Source organism: Daldinia vernicosa (genome assembly GCF_022497035.1).
Source record: "Daldinia vernicosa strain CBS 139.73 unplaced genomic scaffold F5Y00scaffold_2, whole genome shotgun sequence".
In the NCBI taxonomy this organism is placed as follows: Eukaryota; Fungi; Ascomycota; class Sordariomycetes; order Xylariales; family Hypoxylaceae; genus Daldinia; species Daldinia vernicosa.
The window spans coordinates 1133702-1149033 of NW_025953918.1; the positions used below are offsets into that span (position 1 = coordinate 1133702).

The window sequence follows — 15332 nt, forward strand, 5'->3', positions numbered from 1 at the left end:
AAAGCTCTCTACTGCCGAATCCACCTCTTGTCTTGTGGGCTTGGTGATTGATATATGTGTAAGACATGGCTTCGGCACAGCCCTAGTTCGTTGAAATATTGGCTAAAGATTGTTTAACGGTTGTTCCCTTTCTTTTGTGGAAACCGCTAATCTACTTAGGCACTTACTATATAAACTAAAGACATAGTATTTGACTCCTAAATAATTATAACTATTATATATATAAGTATATATATTCGCCTACCCCCTTTATTCGTTGTTCTTAAACTTATTGCGAAGCAGGATTCCAGTGGAGCGAGTTTGTACGATACTCTAGGCTATTGTATGCTACGCGACAGCATATATCCGTCTGTGGGTGGTATACTGTAAATCATATACGTGGACAGTATGGTATGTGATGACATATCGTATTACCCAAATGCTAAGCAGTGCTGATATTATATCTATCGTAGAATTGACATATAATGCTGTAAGTCAAGCTCGGTTTATAGTCCTCGACAAAACCAAACGGGAATCTTAACCGTAGCTTGCTGAACAGCCAAACTGAACCCGACAGCTATCCGGCCATCATGTGAACTACACTGCAGCCGGCACCTCGATATTGCTCAATTAGGGATACTTCACTCCCTAAACTCGAAACCCAGATGCCTCATCCTCTAATGCCGACTCCGAACTCGCAAGTGCTCCCAAAAGTAGAAATACACGCGTATTCGGACATAAGGCAAAGGGGGTGTTTCGGGATCCAAACACGAGAGCCCCCCGCCAGCCCCCGCAGAAAATTAAACGCTTTAAGAGTCGCTCTTATCGGTATGATCATGATCAGGATTATAGTTCGTCTCTCCTAACACGGTGGTCGGCTGTGATGTCATCGCAGCCTGAGCGTTCGGCTGCTGATGCGTATGTACCCCCGAGCCGCCTGGCTGGTTAGGAGGTTGTGATTGACTTCGTGAGCCACTACTGGGTCCCGCAGTTGCAGCATGGAGACGTTGGTCAAGGACTTTTAGGGCCAAGGCCCTCCGTCTTTCAGCTTCAGCCCTAACACCTCCATGACCGCTACGTTGTATAAAGTTACCTCCTTGCGCGGCGGATATATCAGCCTGTGAGAAAGGCGTGCATATCCTCATTGCTACCAACAGGTTGAAAATCGGCTCGGTAATCGCGGCAACGAATGGCTTAACTGGTCCCGGGAAGAATTCAGCAAAGGCAAACGTCTCGCTCGCATCCCCGCGCATAGACGCCGGTTGCGAAGAATCAAGGTCTGGGAAAATCGTCTTATAGAATCGTAAATACGTCCAACTAGCAAGGAGACCGAATATGGATAAGAACAAGGAAGCGCTCGTGAGCAACGGAGTCAAAGATAACACGGCAACAATGCCGATGTAGATGAGGGGAAACTTCGGTACGCGCAAAGAGAGAACACCTCGGAAGAGAGTAACGGTATGCGCGGGAACGAGTTGGCTAAAAGCGACAAGAAAGGAGATCTGAAGGGGTATCGTGCCAGCAATAGTTGTCAACCTGAATTTTCTTGTTAGCACTCCTAGCTGCATGTAACAAAATCCTAGGATATCCGGGGAGGAACGGGACTTACGTCCATCTCTCGTTGCGAGTGATAGTGAACAGTGTGACAAGAGTCAGAAAAGTTAAAGTATTGGGTATCAGGGATGCCACAAGTAGAAATTTAGCAAATTCCCTTGAAGACCAAGCTCTCTCCAAGTATTTCCCTCCATGATAAAGGGTCAGACCAGCGATCGCTAATGTAAAGATATTGTTCTCAACTAGAGTAGCCGTTAAGAACGTCCAGGGATAGAATAGCGATAGTTGAGGTATGAGTGTCAGCCATTCGACGACGATCTCAGAATGCGCGGACCACTGGCGGTAGCGCACGGCAGCACTTAAGACGGATTGTAGAAGCAACACCACAAGTACCACTCGGGTGACAGGTGGGATGTTTAGTCGCGGAGGCATGACGGCGGTTTGGATATAGGAATTTGAGCTTCGAGGTAGAGTTTGAGAGATGTCGGTTTTTCGGGGTCGCGTCGAAGCCGCACATCACCTTAGGTACGAGGTTGTGGACTTAACCTAGTTTGGTAACGGCTGATGTGGCCAGTGCTTTTCCCGTCAGCCACGATTCTTAGTAAGCGACCCCTTCCGCAAGGAGAGGTAGCCAAGCTTTAGGTATATTACACTAGATAGGATGGATGCCCTGTGCTTTAAATGGAAAAAACATCAAAATTAACCTTCACGGATGTGCCGCTTCCTGCCTCCGGTCAGGTACCGTAAAAGTACCTAGGTACATATACCATATCAACACGATACGAAACAAAGCTTCAAGCTGTTATTAACATGGCCAAGCTCTTAGATAGACCCTTAGATAAGTCTCTATAGATACTTGCACGCAATATTCATCCATCCATCCGCCTCCGGTTTTACCGATCCGGGAGCGAGAGAGATTCATACGTGTGCGTGACCTGAATAAAGTACCGAGTACCTAAGATAGATTAGCCCCGGCCTCTAGGGCCACGAATTTTCTGCAGGGGAGCAAGGTTCGAAAGGGTTTCGACTGATAAAAGCCGATGATGTGTAACTCGTGGAACCCATAGATTACACGTCCTCCTCATCCTAGTGCAGGCACATGCATACAGGTATGTATGCTGCTGTATGTATGTATATGATTTGCAGCTTCATAATAGGATAATCCATTGAACCATTTAAGAATATTAAGTCTCGTGTGCTTTGGGCGGTAGGTGATGCTACTATTGCGGATTTTGCGGTCATGGTAAAAGGCTTCGAGGAAGTAAAATAGGACTAACTTTCTCTATCTCCTCTTCGCCTGTACTAACCTAGTGTAAGCATCTTTAACTTTTAGCGCTGTCGTATATTTACTATGGTAGGTATTACGGTAGGTATTATGGTAGGGATTGTTGGTGATGCCGGAGAGGCACAATGCTATTTTCAATGCACTAAGCCTCAAGCGGATAAGGCGATTCGCTAGTCGGATGGTAAAGTCTTGAAAGATCGTCTGTTTCTCTCGCCTAAACTTGGTACGCTACGACTTTCTCTGGTACGTACTCTTCTCAGCTCTATGTAGAGGCGGCCGAATCTAAACTTCCTTTATACTTATTACGATATACATGCTTGAAATCTATATAGCTGAAATATAGAATTAGTATTGACCTTCGGATCTATTTACATATATAATAGACAAAAAACTCTTACTATAATGCCGGTATATTTCCTTATTGTGTTCCTATTGCATTGAAGCACGACCGATCTCAGTTTTTTTAGATCCTCTCCGATTGCGAATTTCCGGGTGTACCCCAGCCAAGGTAGCCAAGCCAGGATGACGGATTAATAAAATGATAAACCCTGGCAATTACCTGTGGAGCCGTCTGGAGTTTCGCTGTCGTTTCTATTGTTCAAAGGAAAATTACCTCATAGGCTAAGCCGTCTTGTCTCCTTAGCAGAATAGAGTCTAGCCTCTCCATCCATCCCTCCCACCCGACAAAACACCTGCAGCACCAGGAAACGCCCTACCGCTACCGCGTGGATCATCAACAAGATGTGGTCAAAGAATGACACTGAGACACACTGTATGATGAAAAGAAAGCTACGATGCCGAACCTGATTCGGACAGGGTTTCCATTTAAGTAACATGCAGCAGAGCTATGTATGTATTTTGACAATGCAATTTGATCAAGACTGTTTGCATGGTACTATGTAAAAAATGGGGGTCCTTTTTAAATCCCTTTTGAGGGAGAAAGGGTTCAGAGAGGGTTCGACTAATAAATCGACTTCAGTACATACCTCTAATGTCCAGTCAAAATCTTGCAGCGGAGCAACAGCCCTACCTACACTGTACAATCAAAGTCGCCCCGAAGCAGGCCCCTTGCACTCTCACTCTCAGAGATTTCCAATTCAACTCTCGACCCCGTACGCTGTTATGAGGTAGCTAGGTAAATTAACTACCTAGGCGAGTTAAATGTGTAAGCCGTTTGCGCTGGTTCTACGTTGATAACGCTTCGTTTAGGCGTTTTATTTTAAAGTCGGTCGCCGTCTGTACTTCACTAGGTAGTACATACATAATGTACCTAATATACCTGCATACATCCAATATGTAGATACCTAGGTACATATGTAAGTTGTTTAGGTAGTTCCATACATACCCTGTAGGTACCAAGGTAGGCTGTAGCTCCCCCAACTAGTAGCAACGGCGTGTAGGGTATGTACTTAAGCACTCCGTACTAAGATGGATTTGGCTTGGATCTACTAGGAAGGCAGTACCATAGTAGCTTAGCCCCTGCCCGTGGATGCATCTCAATCATTCAAGGCCTGACAACCAAAATCTCGTTGTCTTCTTTCCTTCACCATCCTCATGAAAAAGAGATCAAAATACCGCCTATCCCCGTACACGGACACCACTATTCGATCTATTAGATATTGTAGCATCATACTCCTTCATATAGCCCCTTGTTTGCGACCATGAAGGAGTATTTAGACTCTGACCGAGTCAATTTCTTGATTTGGAGGTATGTTTTTCTCACTTGGGTATCTCCGTTTTTCTTCACACACCAAGGTGCCTTGTGCCTTTTTCCGTACCCCCGTTACTCCTGTGCCGTCGCTTTCTACCGGGTCATTGACATGAAATCGCAGATATTTAATAGAAGGCAGTACGTGTTTCTCATAACGCCATCGCGCACCTCACACATCTCAAGCTATGCGATGATGTGTGAGTGTGTATGTGTGTGCACACAGCGGTGACGTTGCTATAGACGGCCGCAGTCAAATTAACCTGAGGTTGCAGATTATCGAGAGACAGCCGTCAAGTTCCAAAAAGAGTGGCAGGTCAAGGAACCTCACCGACAGCTACCTTTCGCGCAACATGTCAAAAGTCATGCGCTAGTCAATGTCATAAACAAGGGTCTATTGTATAACTCGTTAGAAAGAGAGCATGCACAATCGCAACAGGTATGTGGATGTAAAAACTGAATTCGCCCTAACTATCTTCTATGTGAGGTGCACTGCGCGCAACAAGTCTCCAACACGGGTTGTGATGGAGTCAAAAAGAAAGAAAAAATCATTTGCTCTAATTTTGTCTAGAATTCGGCCAGATGGGCACTGACAGGTTTCTTCTGCGTAGTTATCCCGTGATGCCACCGCGGCGGCAGTGGCCGAGGCGATGCAACTAGGTATTTTTGGTCCACTGCAACTTGCAGGTCCACCGCTTCACCAGCAGGAGAAACAGCAGCAAACGGAGGAAATGGACCAGGATGACGAGGCAGAAACAGAAACAGTAGCTGCAACAACAACTACGTCCGGTATTGATGCAGAAAACAACCGAAAGCGTCAAATTGAAAGGCAATCACAAACGGCGCTTCTGAATGGCTCCCCAGCTAAGCGACCAAGACTGAGTAATGGGTACGAAAATGGGGTGGATGCAGCCACAACTCCGATGGAACTTGACGGGCAGAACGACGACAACCATGCTTACCCTTCCCCCCAAGAGGGCGAGCAGGCGCCAACACCAACTCCCCGAACTGACGGACCCGACCAGGGCACACAGGTCGACAAAGTCCAGGAATTGGCTACCGAAACCACATTTATCCCCCTAGGCTCTGGTCACGACGATGCGCCAACATCTTCACCTACCACAGCATTGGCAAGAATCAATGGCGAGAACGCGCCTGTGCTACTGCATTGTCAGTGGCATCCCCGAGATCCCACCATCTTGGCGGCTGCTGGAACCGATGCGCTAGCCCGCATCTGGAACGTTTCTCGTGGAGCCACAACCGACCCTGCATTCAATGGTCACGTGAATGGCGCCGTTCCAAGTTTCCACTCCCTAGTCGAAGACGATATCAAGTCTACGGCCACAATTACTGCCATGGCCTGGAATTGGGACGGGTCTACTATTGCTATCGCTACAGACTCGGATTCGAAAGCTCGAATTGACCTCTGGACTTACGAAGGTGCTCATCTACAACGTTTCGAGGTTGCCGAACCTCCCGTCTTTAAATTGCGCTGGAATCCTAATAATACAATTATCTTGGGCATCGCACCAGATAACGGCGGCGCTTTAATAACTATTTATCATGCCTTATCGAATAATACACTGACATATTCCCTCCCACGACACGATCTTGATTCGGAGCCGCTTGATGCTGCATGGATTAGCGAATCCGAGTTTCTAATAGGTGGTGGTGACTTATTAATGGCTTTACGGTGTGCTGATGGGGAAATTGCTGAAATCCGAAAGTTCGACACTCGCGAAGGTGATACCTTGACCCAAGTCCAATTTGACTGGAAGACATCGCTGGTAGCTACTTGTGGGGAGAAGGGTTTTATCGACGTAAGTAGTTCCCTCCAGACGAAATTCGACAGCTTTCTAACGGATGCACTATTAGATCTGGGACAGCAACGGTAAACGGCGTGAGATAGAAGCTCACTACGATGCGGTCACGGCGTTAGCTTGGCAGCCCTTGCAGCAGACGCCCCCGGATGACGAGCGGCTCTTGGCTTCTGGTGGCGAAGACGGGGCTATTTTTATATGGAACGCCCTGGCTCTTAACGGGAAAGCGAAATGTTCCATGACCATGGATTCGCCAATCGTTTCGATGGCGTTTACCCCCGATGGTGCATTTATAGCTGTGGCTACGATCGAGAAGATTTTAATCTGGAAGGTCGGTGACTGCAATATTCCCCGGGCAAGTTGGAGCCGAGCGCCCCATCCTGGTTGGCTTAGCCCACGAATGAACTCCGAGTCGGAGAAGGAGGATGAACATTGTTTAGAATGGGATGTAACAGGTCATAAGCTTGCTTATGGAGTCAACAGCCGGGTAAGTCACAATACTTAATTTATTTAGCCCTAAGCTAACAAAAAAGCCAGCTCGCTATTATCAACTTCCGATGATAGACTACAATTATACCTCTGTTACCTCCACTAGCAAACGCATAGAATCACGCTATATCCCAGTTATCGGTGGGATGATAGCGACTATCATAACGTATCAGGATATATCTGTCGGCTCAAGGCCTCGACTGGTTGCTGATAGCGAAAAGTCGCTACTGAAGGCATACCAATATCATACAGCATTTTCGAGTGCAATAACTAGCTCCCACGAAGCTATGGAATCTATGATCTAGTACCGCAGGGTCCAAATACCACTGGTAACGATTTGGGGAAATCAAGGACAGCCGTTCTAGGTTGTGAAACGAATCGTCGCGATAGGTGTCATGGAGCTACTACGGGGACTGTCATTACTGATTATTATGACAAAAACGAGGAGAAGACTCCTGGGTATCGAATCGGCATGTCTGGCTATCTTGGAGGCGGCGAGGCGTTATTATCATATAGCTAGGAGCATTGGGGTGAGGCATTTTTCCAGGGTATACATAAGCCAACGGATTGTCCTTTTTTGTATAAGCACTGCACCCGGCATCCACAGCGAATCCGTGTTAGCGTACGAACTGTGAGAGTCATGTCAGATAATTCTATTATGTCGTTCAAACCTAGCCTAGGTCAGCTCTACGACTTCCATCTCAACAATGTGAAGGTGTGCTTTGCAAACGCGTATTTTCCCTGACCATCCCACTTCCCTTCTGACAAGCTAACCTCTTCCTTGCCCTCTTTATTCGTCGAACTGACCTGAGATCCAGACACGGTATATACAGACACATCGGCACCAACACCCTTTAGCTGGACGGCGAAGTCCTCCGTCTCGCTGATGTTGACAACGGCTAGGTTTACGTAGCCATCGTCCCCAAGAGCGGCACTAACATCGAGCCACGGCGCACCCGTCTCGCCCAGCGTCCCTTGTAACCAAGCCGGCGTCGTCTCCCCCTCGTAGGCGCCGGACCGCACGTGCGTCGCAACAGTCCAGCCGCGCATATACTTACTAAACAGCAGCAGCGGCCACCACGTAGCCTGGCGCACGACGCCATGCTCGTGCGTCATAAGCGGGCTGATAACGTTAACCGTCTGCGCAATGTTCGCCATGCCCACGTACTTGCTCTGCCGCACGAACACGTTCAGCCACACCCCGACGGCCAGCGCGTCGGATAGCGTGTACTGCTCCTCGGCGCCCTTGTCGCCCGGCGCGCGCTCCGGGTCCCACACGTTCCACTCGTCGAAGCAGATGCGCGTGGGCGGCTTCGCGGGAGAGACTCTGTTCTCGATGCGCGCGAGATCGATCAGCGAGGCGGTGATCTGGATGGCGCGCTCGGCGGCCAGGGGCGCCGTGGCGTTGTGCAGGTGCTTGCTCGACGCCGTGTATATGTGGATGCTGTGCATGTCGACCCAGCCGACGCACTCGTGCAAGACGTAGTGGTCCCAGGAGCTCTGGCCGTCCTGGCCGCAGAGGACGAGCTCGATGCTCGGGTCGAGGAGACGCAGGGCTTTGGCCCATTGCACGGCCTTCTTGGCGTAGTCTTCCTTGGTCATCTGCTCGACCTGCCAGGGGCCCCAGACCTCGTTGCCGAGGGCCCAGTACTTGACGCGGTAGGGGTCGGGGTGGCCGTTGGCGCGGCGCAGGTTCGCGTAGTACGTGTCGCGGGTGCCGTTGCAGTACTCGAGCCAGGCGAGGGCCTCGTCGAGGGTGCCGGTGCCCAAGTTGAGGCATAGGTAGGGCTCTACGCGGCGGGGCCTGCCGGCGCCGAGCTTGGCGAGCCAGCGCATGAAGTCGTCGGTGCCGAACTGGTTGGTCTCGGTGCCGAGCCAGGCTAGTTCCGGGCGGGAGGGCCGCTTTTCGCGGGGCCCGACGCCGTCCTGCCAGTGGTACGTGGCGACGAAGTTGCCGCCTGGGTACCGCACTACCGGGATGTCGATCTCGCGGAGAGCCGAGAGCACGTCTGTCCGGAAGCCGTCCTCGTCGGATAGCGGGTTGGATGGGTCGTAGATACCTCCGTAGATGCAGCGGCCCATGTGTCTTAGTTTTTCAGTTGTTAGCCATGTTGTTTGTTGTTATATACCGAATATGAATGTCCCTTACTCGGTAAAGCCGCCATATGTCATAGGATCTATCTTAGACAGGCGCTTGGCTGCGTCTACCTCGATGAGGGGAGTTTCATCTCCGGCGATCTTGGTGAAGGTGGTCATTATGGTTTATTCGTTTGTCTGTTGGGATATTGTTCCCCTTTTTCCTTTTTGACGGCCTCAGACTCAGAGTATAGGAGAAAGGGTCTTAAGAACAAACATCCTCTCCTCTCCAGTCCGGGTTCACTTGCTATTCATATTGTCGTTGGGCTCTCCGCTACGCGCCTCTCCCCTCACGTATCAGGGTCCAGCGGAGACCGGAGCGGGTACGGGAAAGTTGTCCCATTCGGGAGAATCTTGCCCGTGGGAGTCCCGATTGGTGCGCATAATGAGGCGCGACAAGGAGTTTGTTTGATCCCGCGGCTCAGCTCAGCTTTGAAGGAGGTCAGAATGGGAAATCAATAGTTTATTATAGATTTTCCGGGATGTTAGATATTAGGTAGTTACACTCCCAAGGTGATACTTGGATGAGATAGTTGGATGAGATGAACATTTCTTATAGTTAAGGTGAATAGGGTAGGTACTTATATACATTATGTAACTACATACATGCACAGGTTACTAATGTATTCAACTATTGAAACTCGGCTCGCTCCTTGTCAATCCCAATCCCAGATCAGATCGGTCAGTACTCACGTTACCCCGCGGCTACCTAAGATACCTTTTCCCCAAGTACCAAATTATGTACGTCAACTTACCTGCCCCCACATCAAACCCGCAGCACGTACCCGGCACCGCGGGAAGGAACTACTACAGTATCTGGCTTAGGTTTAGATAAGTGTGAAAGTGTGATGTATATGTCTTAGGTAAATATTAGACGCCGGGGCCAACTGCCAACTCGCTACACACTTACTCGCTACTCGCTACCAGCTAACCTACTTGTTACTCGCTATTTGCTACTTCATTACACTATGTACATGCATACATACATCCTTACCTTACCTTACTTACAACCACCTTACTTACGACTTAATCAATTAACCCTCGACATCCCCCTTTCCCCCCATAAAACCACCCTCATTGGGTCAAGCTCCTCGACCACTTATCACAAACTAAACCGTCTTATACATACCTACGTACCTAGTAGTTAATATATTAGGTACATATATACAAAAACCGCAAACCGCCTACATTACCTACCTACTACTACTGACCGACGACACATTTCCAGCATACCGAGACAAGGAACAGAAACGCACATTAGCTTCGCCAGGGCCGCCCCGGTTTCCCAAGAAAAAAAATTAAAAAAAATATCCACCAATACATACATACATACATACATAGGCCTATATTCCGAGTCCAGAGCAGTGGGGGACTAAAGCATTCTCGTCTAGTCTAGTCTGGTCTGGTCTGGTCTAGTTTAGTCTTCTAATCTAATCTAATAATGAGCAATCACCACGTTCCCACCGGCGGCTACACCCCTGGCGGAGCCGTGGGAGTGGGAGTGGGAGTTGGAATTGGAATTGGAGCTGGAGCTGGAGTCCCGGACGACGAGTTCACGGCCGAGATGCGGGACCGACAGGCTCGGGGGAAGGATCCGTACGAGTCATCCGATGCTAGTAGCGATTGGGGTCTCGAGGGGAATAGGAAGTATCGGGCTGGAGGGTATGTTTTCTCTTATCTTATTTACTTACTTACCTAGTGACACTTACTCCTCTCCCCTTTGCTCGTATACGTCACTCGAGAATTCGTACAACTATATACACACACATACATACATATATAGAATACAAACTAACACACCCGTCTCAACTCCAGCGGCAAAGACGAGCCCTACGCCGTACTCGAGCGCCGCCGCGTAGCCGCCCAAGTTCTAGATAGCCCGGAACTACTAATGATGGCAGCGCAGCGGGACAACGAGGTATTCCCCCCCTTTCCTTCTTTCTTACAACCCCTATTTCCTCCCTACCATTGTAAAGACTACCAGTATTCACATCCCCTGTGCTCCGGTTGTACTCTTGCATCCCAGTACCATTTCCTTTCCTAGGTTCTTTCTCTCAGTTTTTACTTCCGCTCCCTTACGTCCCAGTCTCGTGTATTTATTCGCCCCCCCTAACAAGAAACACCCAGAGCATACCGGCTACCCGGCTCCGCTACACCCGCATGCTATGCGGTTTCGAGGAGCCGCCGCAGCCGCAGTCCGCGCGCAAGAAGTCGCACCGCAGCGGCGGTAGTGATTCCTCGCGCGCGCCGGGAGGCTCGACGCCTGGTCGTTCGAGTAGGAAGGAGGCTCGGTGAAGCAGCATGGGCGGTTAGGTTGGCGGCGGCGGTAGAGAAGATCGAAGGGGGGGGGGGGGGGGCGGTGTCTAATTCGATTGTTTGGATAGTTGGGCGTTGCCTGTGTCTGTTGGATTATGATGAGATCTATTAGCTCGACGGGAAGAAATCCGTGGACCCTACATTATATACCTACCTACCTACCTAGTTAGAGGGTGAAAGTTAACAAAAGTAATAAAAGGGGAAAGAAAGGGGGGCGTTATGATGTAGGCACAACGGCGTCGAGAAAATATGGGTTGTCATCTCCTCGAGCAACTATATCTACCTACATATAATATATCACCGGTGAGGAATAGACAACATTTATCCCCGAGGCATTGGGCATTGGGCAGCCAGAATCTTAGCGTAGACGCACGGGGTACCCAGGGAACGGGCCATCTGTGAAGTCTTACTACCATTAGTTACCAAGTACGATAGATTCTTTTTTTAAGTGCGTTCTCCGGGAAAAGCAAAATACCAAGTAAAATCGTCGCCGAATCTGTATAAGTATTAAGATCTACGGCATTACAGAAAGCCTTTACAATAGGAAAGCATATAGAGATGTAGAGAGATATAGAGACAGGACCGGGGGCTTATAGTGTATGTTTATTTGATCCTGGTCATAAGTGTTCGTCATCCAGGGCCGTAGTATTTAACCAAACCCGGGTTCCTCCTCTTCTATCCTTTCCAGAAGCCAAAATTCTGCTGAAATCCAAGCTGATTCGCTTGCTCCCCACAACAGATAATTCCTAGTCCCAACCCAATATGCCAACTAGGTAAGTAAGAACTATAGACCTATACCTGTACATATATACCTAAAAATAATGGTCTCCGATGCTATCCAAACACCAAAAAAATAAGTCCCGAGTTTCGTGGTTGTAAGTACAGTATATGTACCTCAACTAAATGCATGCTCGGCCTAGAACGCCTGAAACACCGCAATATGATAACCCTGTGAATACCCTCTACTTATGATGCCCTACAACTTCTCGGATTTCCCGGTTGCCAGCCTAGGTTCTCCCAACCCGAGCGGCTACGCGTACCGCGTTGTAGGTGCTCTGGGCGCCGCCCACTGATTTTCGCCTTGCCAGGATTGTTGCTGTTGTTGTTGCGGCGGACCTCGATTGTTTCTTCCCGGGGCTGCTGGGGGTGGACGGGAGACTGGATTCGCAACCCATGCACCGCCGGTACCACCAACCCAGCTACTATTCGGTTGAACTGTCTTGGCTATCTTTCTTCTCCGTGCCCTACGTCGGCAAGATGAAAATATACAACATAATATGCAGAGTACGACGAGGCCACCAACGGCTGAGACGACGGGGATGATAATGTTCTTGTTGTCGTTGAAAAAGCTTCCCACCTGGTCGGTGAAGTTGGACCCCTTACATTGTCCGTTATCGCATTTCCCTCCACCTTGGCAAGGAGTACCGTCTAGGAAGTGCTGCTGCATATCATAGCAGGCGTTTGGCCCGAGCTGAGATGAAGCGCACCGAAGTTGACAGGTCTGCGAGTCACAAGCTGACGTGTCGTTATTATTAGTCAACGAACCCACTAACGTCCGGCATTGTAAATCACGAGAAGTGCACTGTCCGGAGGCGCAAGTCAAGCCATCACCACTGGCACCGCAGGCTTGACCATCTGCTGCTTTGACATCGGCAGGACACGTCCCAGAATTACCACTGCAGGTCTCCTCGGGGTCACATGAACCGGTGCTGTCTCTACAAACCGACCCCGACGATTTGAATTGACATTCGGCCGTACAACAGTCTTCGTTGGTCGGATCACATACGGCGTTGGTTTTGAATCGACAGGTTCCTGGATCGCAACAGCTGTTATTGGCGCATCCCTCTTCACCTCCACAATCGCAGTCCTCTCCTGCCTCCACGATGCCATTACCACATTGACTTGGTGAGATCGTAACGACGTTTTTATTGTTTGTCAAACAGCTTGACCTTACACTATTCCGACCCATGGCGGAGCAAATATTGCCAATAGTGCAAGGGGAGAATTGCGTAGCACGGTCAGAAGTAGACGGGTTCATAATGTAAGCTCCATTAGCATTACAGGTAGAACTACTAAGTGGACAACACTTCTGCATCGAAACCGTGCCGTCCGAGCATGTGTCGGGAACACAATCATGGAAAGCACCAAACGTGTGACCTGATTCGTGCGCAAATACCTGCCATTCGGTCGAGGTTCGAACGACGACGTTGGCTCCCGCGATCGTTTCATTCCCTCCGCTCGAGCCTGATGCTTGGGTTCCCGCTCCTTGGGCGCATAGCTGTCCTAGCCATGCTAATCCCACAGCCGCATCGGTATTACACGTACTCATTAACGTCCAGTAGGCATTGGTGTCGTTGAACCGGCCTCGCCACTCGGAAAATAAGTTGAGTCGATTCGTAATCGTGACACTATCACTACAGGCGACGTTCCATTTGGCACTATCCGGAGGAGTTCCCGGACATGTCGCATCGCTGATGGTTAGATTCTGGATACCAACGGAGATATTGAATGAACTCTCGAATAGCGCTGAGGCTGAGCTAACCTGCTGAACGATATGGGAACGCACGTCACTCTTATTAGCGAACTGCGCTGTGTACGTGCAGTCGGCTGCAATTCCGACCAAGGCAATCCTGCGGGTAGTAGGACAACCCTGAGTAGACCCAATACTCTGAGCAAGATTGACACCAGCACCGTTCCCAGTAGTCGTCCCGTCGATCTCGTCTCGGCCGAAAAGGCTATTTGCATCTACCGCCGACATATCACGGAGATCCAGGCCCCGGTGCACGGGGTGCTCGTCCTCGTTATTGAAGTTAAGCATATCAGACGAGCACGAGTTTTCACCGAGCCCGCGCTTTAATTCCGAAACATCGTAACTCGATTTAATGTCCGAATCCCTCCAAACGACCATGTACTCGTCGTCGGCAAAATCCGCACTGGGATCATCTTCGTGTTGTGTTTGTTTGTAGTTAGAGACCGTTTGGATGTGGTGATGGTTCCCGTTGACCCGAAATGTTCCCTCGAATATCGGCCTCGGACCATCTCGATAGACGGTTATCCTCGCCCAGCCGGAATTGATCCATTCGGAATGATGCGGGTGTTGTACGAAGGCGTGGCCCTTGAACACCTTGTGGTCGGTCCTTTGTATCTTCTCCTCCGTTACGGACCCGTCAGGGCTAAGATAGCGTACCACTGCCGAATCTGAAAGCACATCGAGGTTAGGTTCCAAGGATATCCGGATCTTGTCTTTCTCGTCGTGTAGTAGGAATGTGAGATCAAATGAAGCATAAGCGTGTACTCGATTGGAGGCGGTATGGATTACGGGGTTATCAAGCCGACTAATATAATTCAAGGCATTTCGTTTAACGGAATGGGCAAGTGAGGAATGCGATAGCGCTGATAGAACGACGGCCGCAGCCTTGAGAATACCGCGCATGATCGAATGAATGGGTGAAGCCCTGCTCCGAGGACGATTGCTTGTTCTCAAGACCCCATGCGCCGGCGCAATACTAACAAGCTGTCGCCACGGGCGTCTCGAAATCGAATATTAAAAATATATAAAAAAAAACACTAGGGAATTATCGTTGTAGTTGGCAAATCGACGAAAGAACAACAATTGGAGTGATTCAATGCTTCAACGGGCATCAAACGTGTATTAAGATTTCCAAGGAGAAAGCGGAACCAGAATGAAACGAGCGACAGATGCCGTAGGTGCCGATGCCAAGTGAATTACACGCAATAAGGACGAACTAGATAGGCTCGGCGGCGTGCTGAGGAGGCTTGGTCTTGGTAATGTTCTAGAGGGGCTAGGATCTTCGTCGGGCTGAACTTGGTTTTTTTTTTTTGTTCGGTGCTCACAAATCCCCGTATATATCAATCGCTAAAAAACAAACGATGATTTTGCTGACCAAGAAATCTGGGGAAATGATTAGAGCCAGAGCTGACCACGGCCGATAGGAAAGAAGGAAAGTAAAGAAAGACGACGTTCAAAATGTTTCAATCGCAGAAAAAGGGCGAAACGAAAAAAAGAGGGTGGGATTATGGGAGA

General features: G+C 49.3%; 5 protein-coding genes across 5 annotated transcripts; 2 read left to right on the forward strand and 3 right to left on the reverse strand.

The window, feature by feature from the left end:
* Window positions 1-788: 788 nt before the first annotated feature.
* Window positions 789-1965, reverse strand: F5Y00DRAFT_250600 (DUF1751-domain-containing protein; the record flags this gene model as incomplete). Its single annotated transcript, XM_048009749.1, has 2 exons — window positions 789-1515; window positions 1589-1965. The coding sequence occupies 2 exons, from the start codon at window positions 1963-1965 to the stop codon at window positions 789-791; spliced, it is 1104 nt and encodes a 367-aa protein (XP_047869922.1).
* Window positions 1966-4293: 2328 nt separating this feature from the next.
* On the forward strand, window positions 4294-7551 carry F5Y00DRAFT_224193 (WD40 repeat-like protein). The gene is made up of 6 exons (XM_048005970.1): window positions 4294-4526; window positions 4651-4667; window positions 4802-4965; window positions 5138-6346; window positions 6402-6833; window positions 6884-7551. Exons 1-6 carry the CDS (start codon window positions 4480-4482, stop codon window positions 6905-6907), a joined length of 1893 nt encoding a protein of 630 aa, XP_047869923.1. The 5' UTR covers window positions 4294-4479; the 3' UTR covers window positions 6908-7551.
* On the reverse strand, window positions 7497-9277 carry F5Y00DRAFT_63968 (glycoside hydrolase family 51 protein). The gene is made up of 2 exons (XM_048013944.1): window positions 8985-9277; window positions 7497-8921 (listed from the first exon to the last, which is right to left on the reverse strand). The coding sequence occupies exons 1-2, from the start codon at window positions 9089-9091 to the stop codon at window positions 7523-7525; spliced, it is 1506 nt and encodes a 501-aa protein (XP_047869924.1). The 5' UTR covers window positions 9092-9277; the 3' UTR covers window positions 7497-7522.
* A 1010-nt stretch (window positions 9278-10287) lies between these two features.
* On the forward strand, window positions 10288-11403 carry F5Y00DRAFT_224199 (uncharacterized protein). Its single transcript, XM_048005971.1, has 3 exons — window positions 10288-10633; window positions 10787-10889; window positions 11099-11403. Exons 1-3 carry the CDS (start codon window positions 10413-10415, stop codon window positions 11264-11266), a joined length of 492 nt encoding a protein of 163 aa, XP_047869925.1. The 5' UTR covers window positions 10288-10412; the 3' UTR covers window positions 11267-11403.
* A 422-nt stretch (window positions 11404-11825) lies between these two features.
* On the reverse strand, window positions 11826-15041 carry F5Y00DRAFT_64005 (zinc metalloprotease mde10). Its single transcript, XM_048013946.1, has one exon. The coding sequence runs from the start codon at window positions 14718-14720 to the stop codon at window positions 12318-12320; it is 2403 nt and encodes an 800-aa protein (XP_047869926.1). The 5' UTR covers window positions 14721-15041; the 3' UTR covers window positions 11826-12317.
* Between the last annotated feature and the right edge of the window lie 291 nt (window positions 15042-15332).

Bases quoted from the DNA above. Each gene is read 5' to 3' on its own strand.
- F5Y00DRAFT_224193 (XM_048005970.1), top strand. From the start codon at position 4,480: ATGAAGGAGTATTTAGACTCTGACCGAGTCAATTTCTTGATTTGGAG. The intron at 6,347-6,401 runs GTAAGTAGTTCC...ATGCACTATTAG, and splicing joins GGGAGAAGGGTTTTATCGAC to ATCTGGGACAGCAACGGTAA. The intron at 6,834-6,883 runs GTAAGTCACAAT...CAAAAAAGCCAG, and splicing joins CTTATGGAGTCAACAGCCGG to CTCGCTATTATCAACTTCCG.
- F5Y00DRAFT_63968 (XM_048013944.1), bottom strand. From the start codon at position 9,091: ATGACCACCTTCACCAAGATCGCCGGAGATGAAACTCCCCTCATCGAG. The intron at 8,922-8,984 runs GTAAGGGACATT...TGAAAAACTAAG, and splicing joins ACATATGGCGGCTTTACCGA to ACACATGGGCCGCTGCATCT.
- F5Y00DRAFT_224199 (XM_048005971.1), top strand. From the start codon at position 10,413: ATGAGCAATCACCACGTTCCCACCGGCGGCTACACCCCTGGCGGAGCC. The intron at 10,634-10,786 runs GTATGTTTTCTC...TCTCAACTCCAG, and splicing joins AGGAAGTATCGGGCTGGAGG to CGGCAAAGACGAGCCCTACG. The intron at 10,890-11,098 runs GTATTCCCCCCC...AGAAACACCCAG, and splicing joins CAGCGCAGCGGGACAACGAG to AGCATACCGGCTACCCGGCT.
- F5Y00DRAFT_64005 (XM_048013946.1), bottom strand. From the start codon at position 14,720: ATGCGCGGTATTCTCAAGGCTGCGGCCGTCGTTCTATCAGCGCTATCG.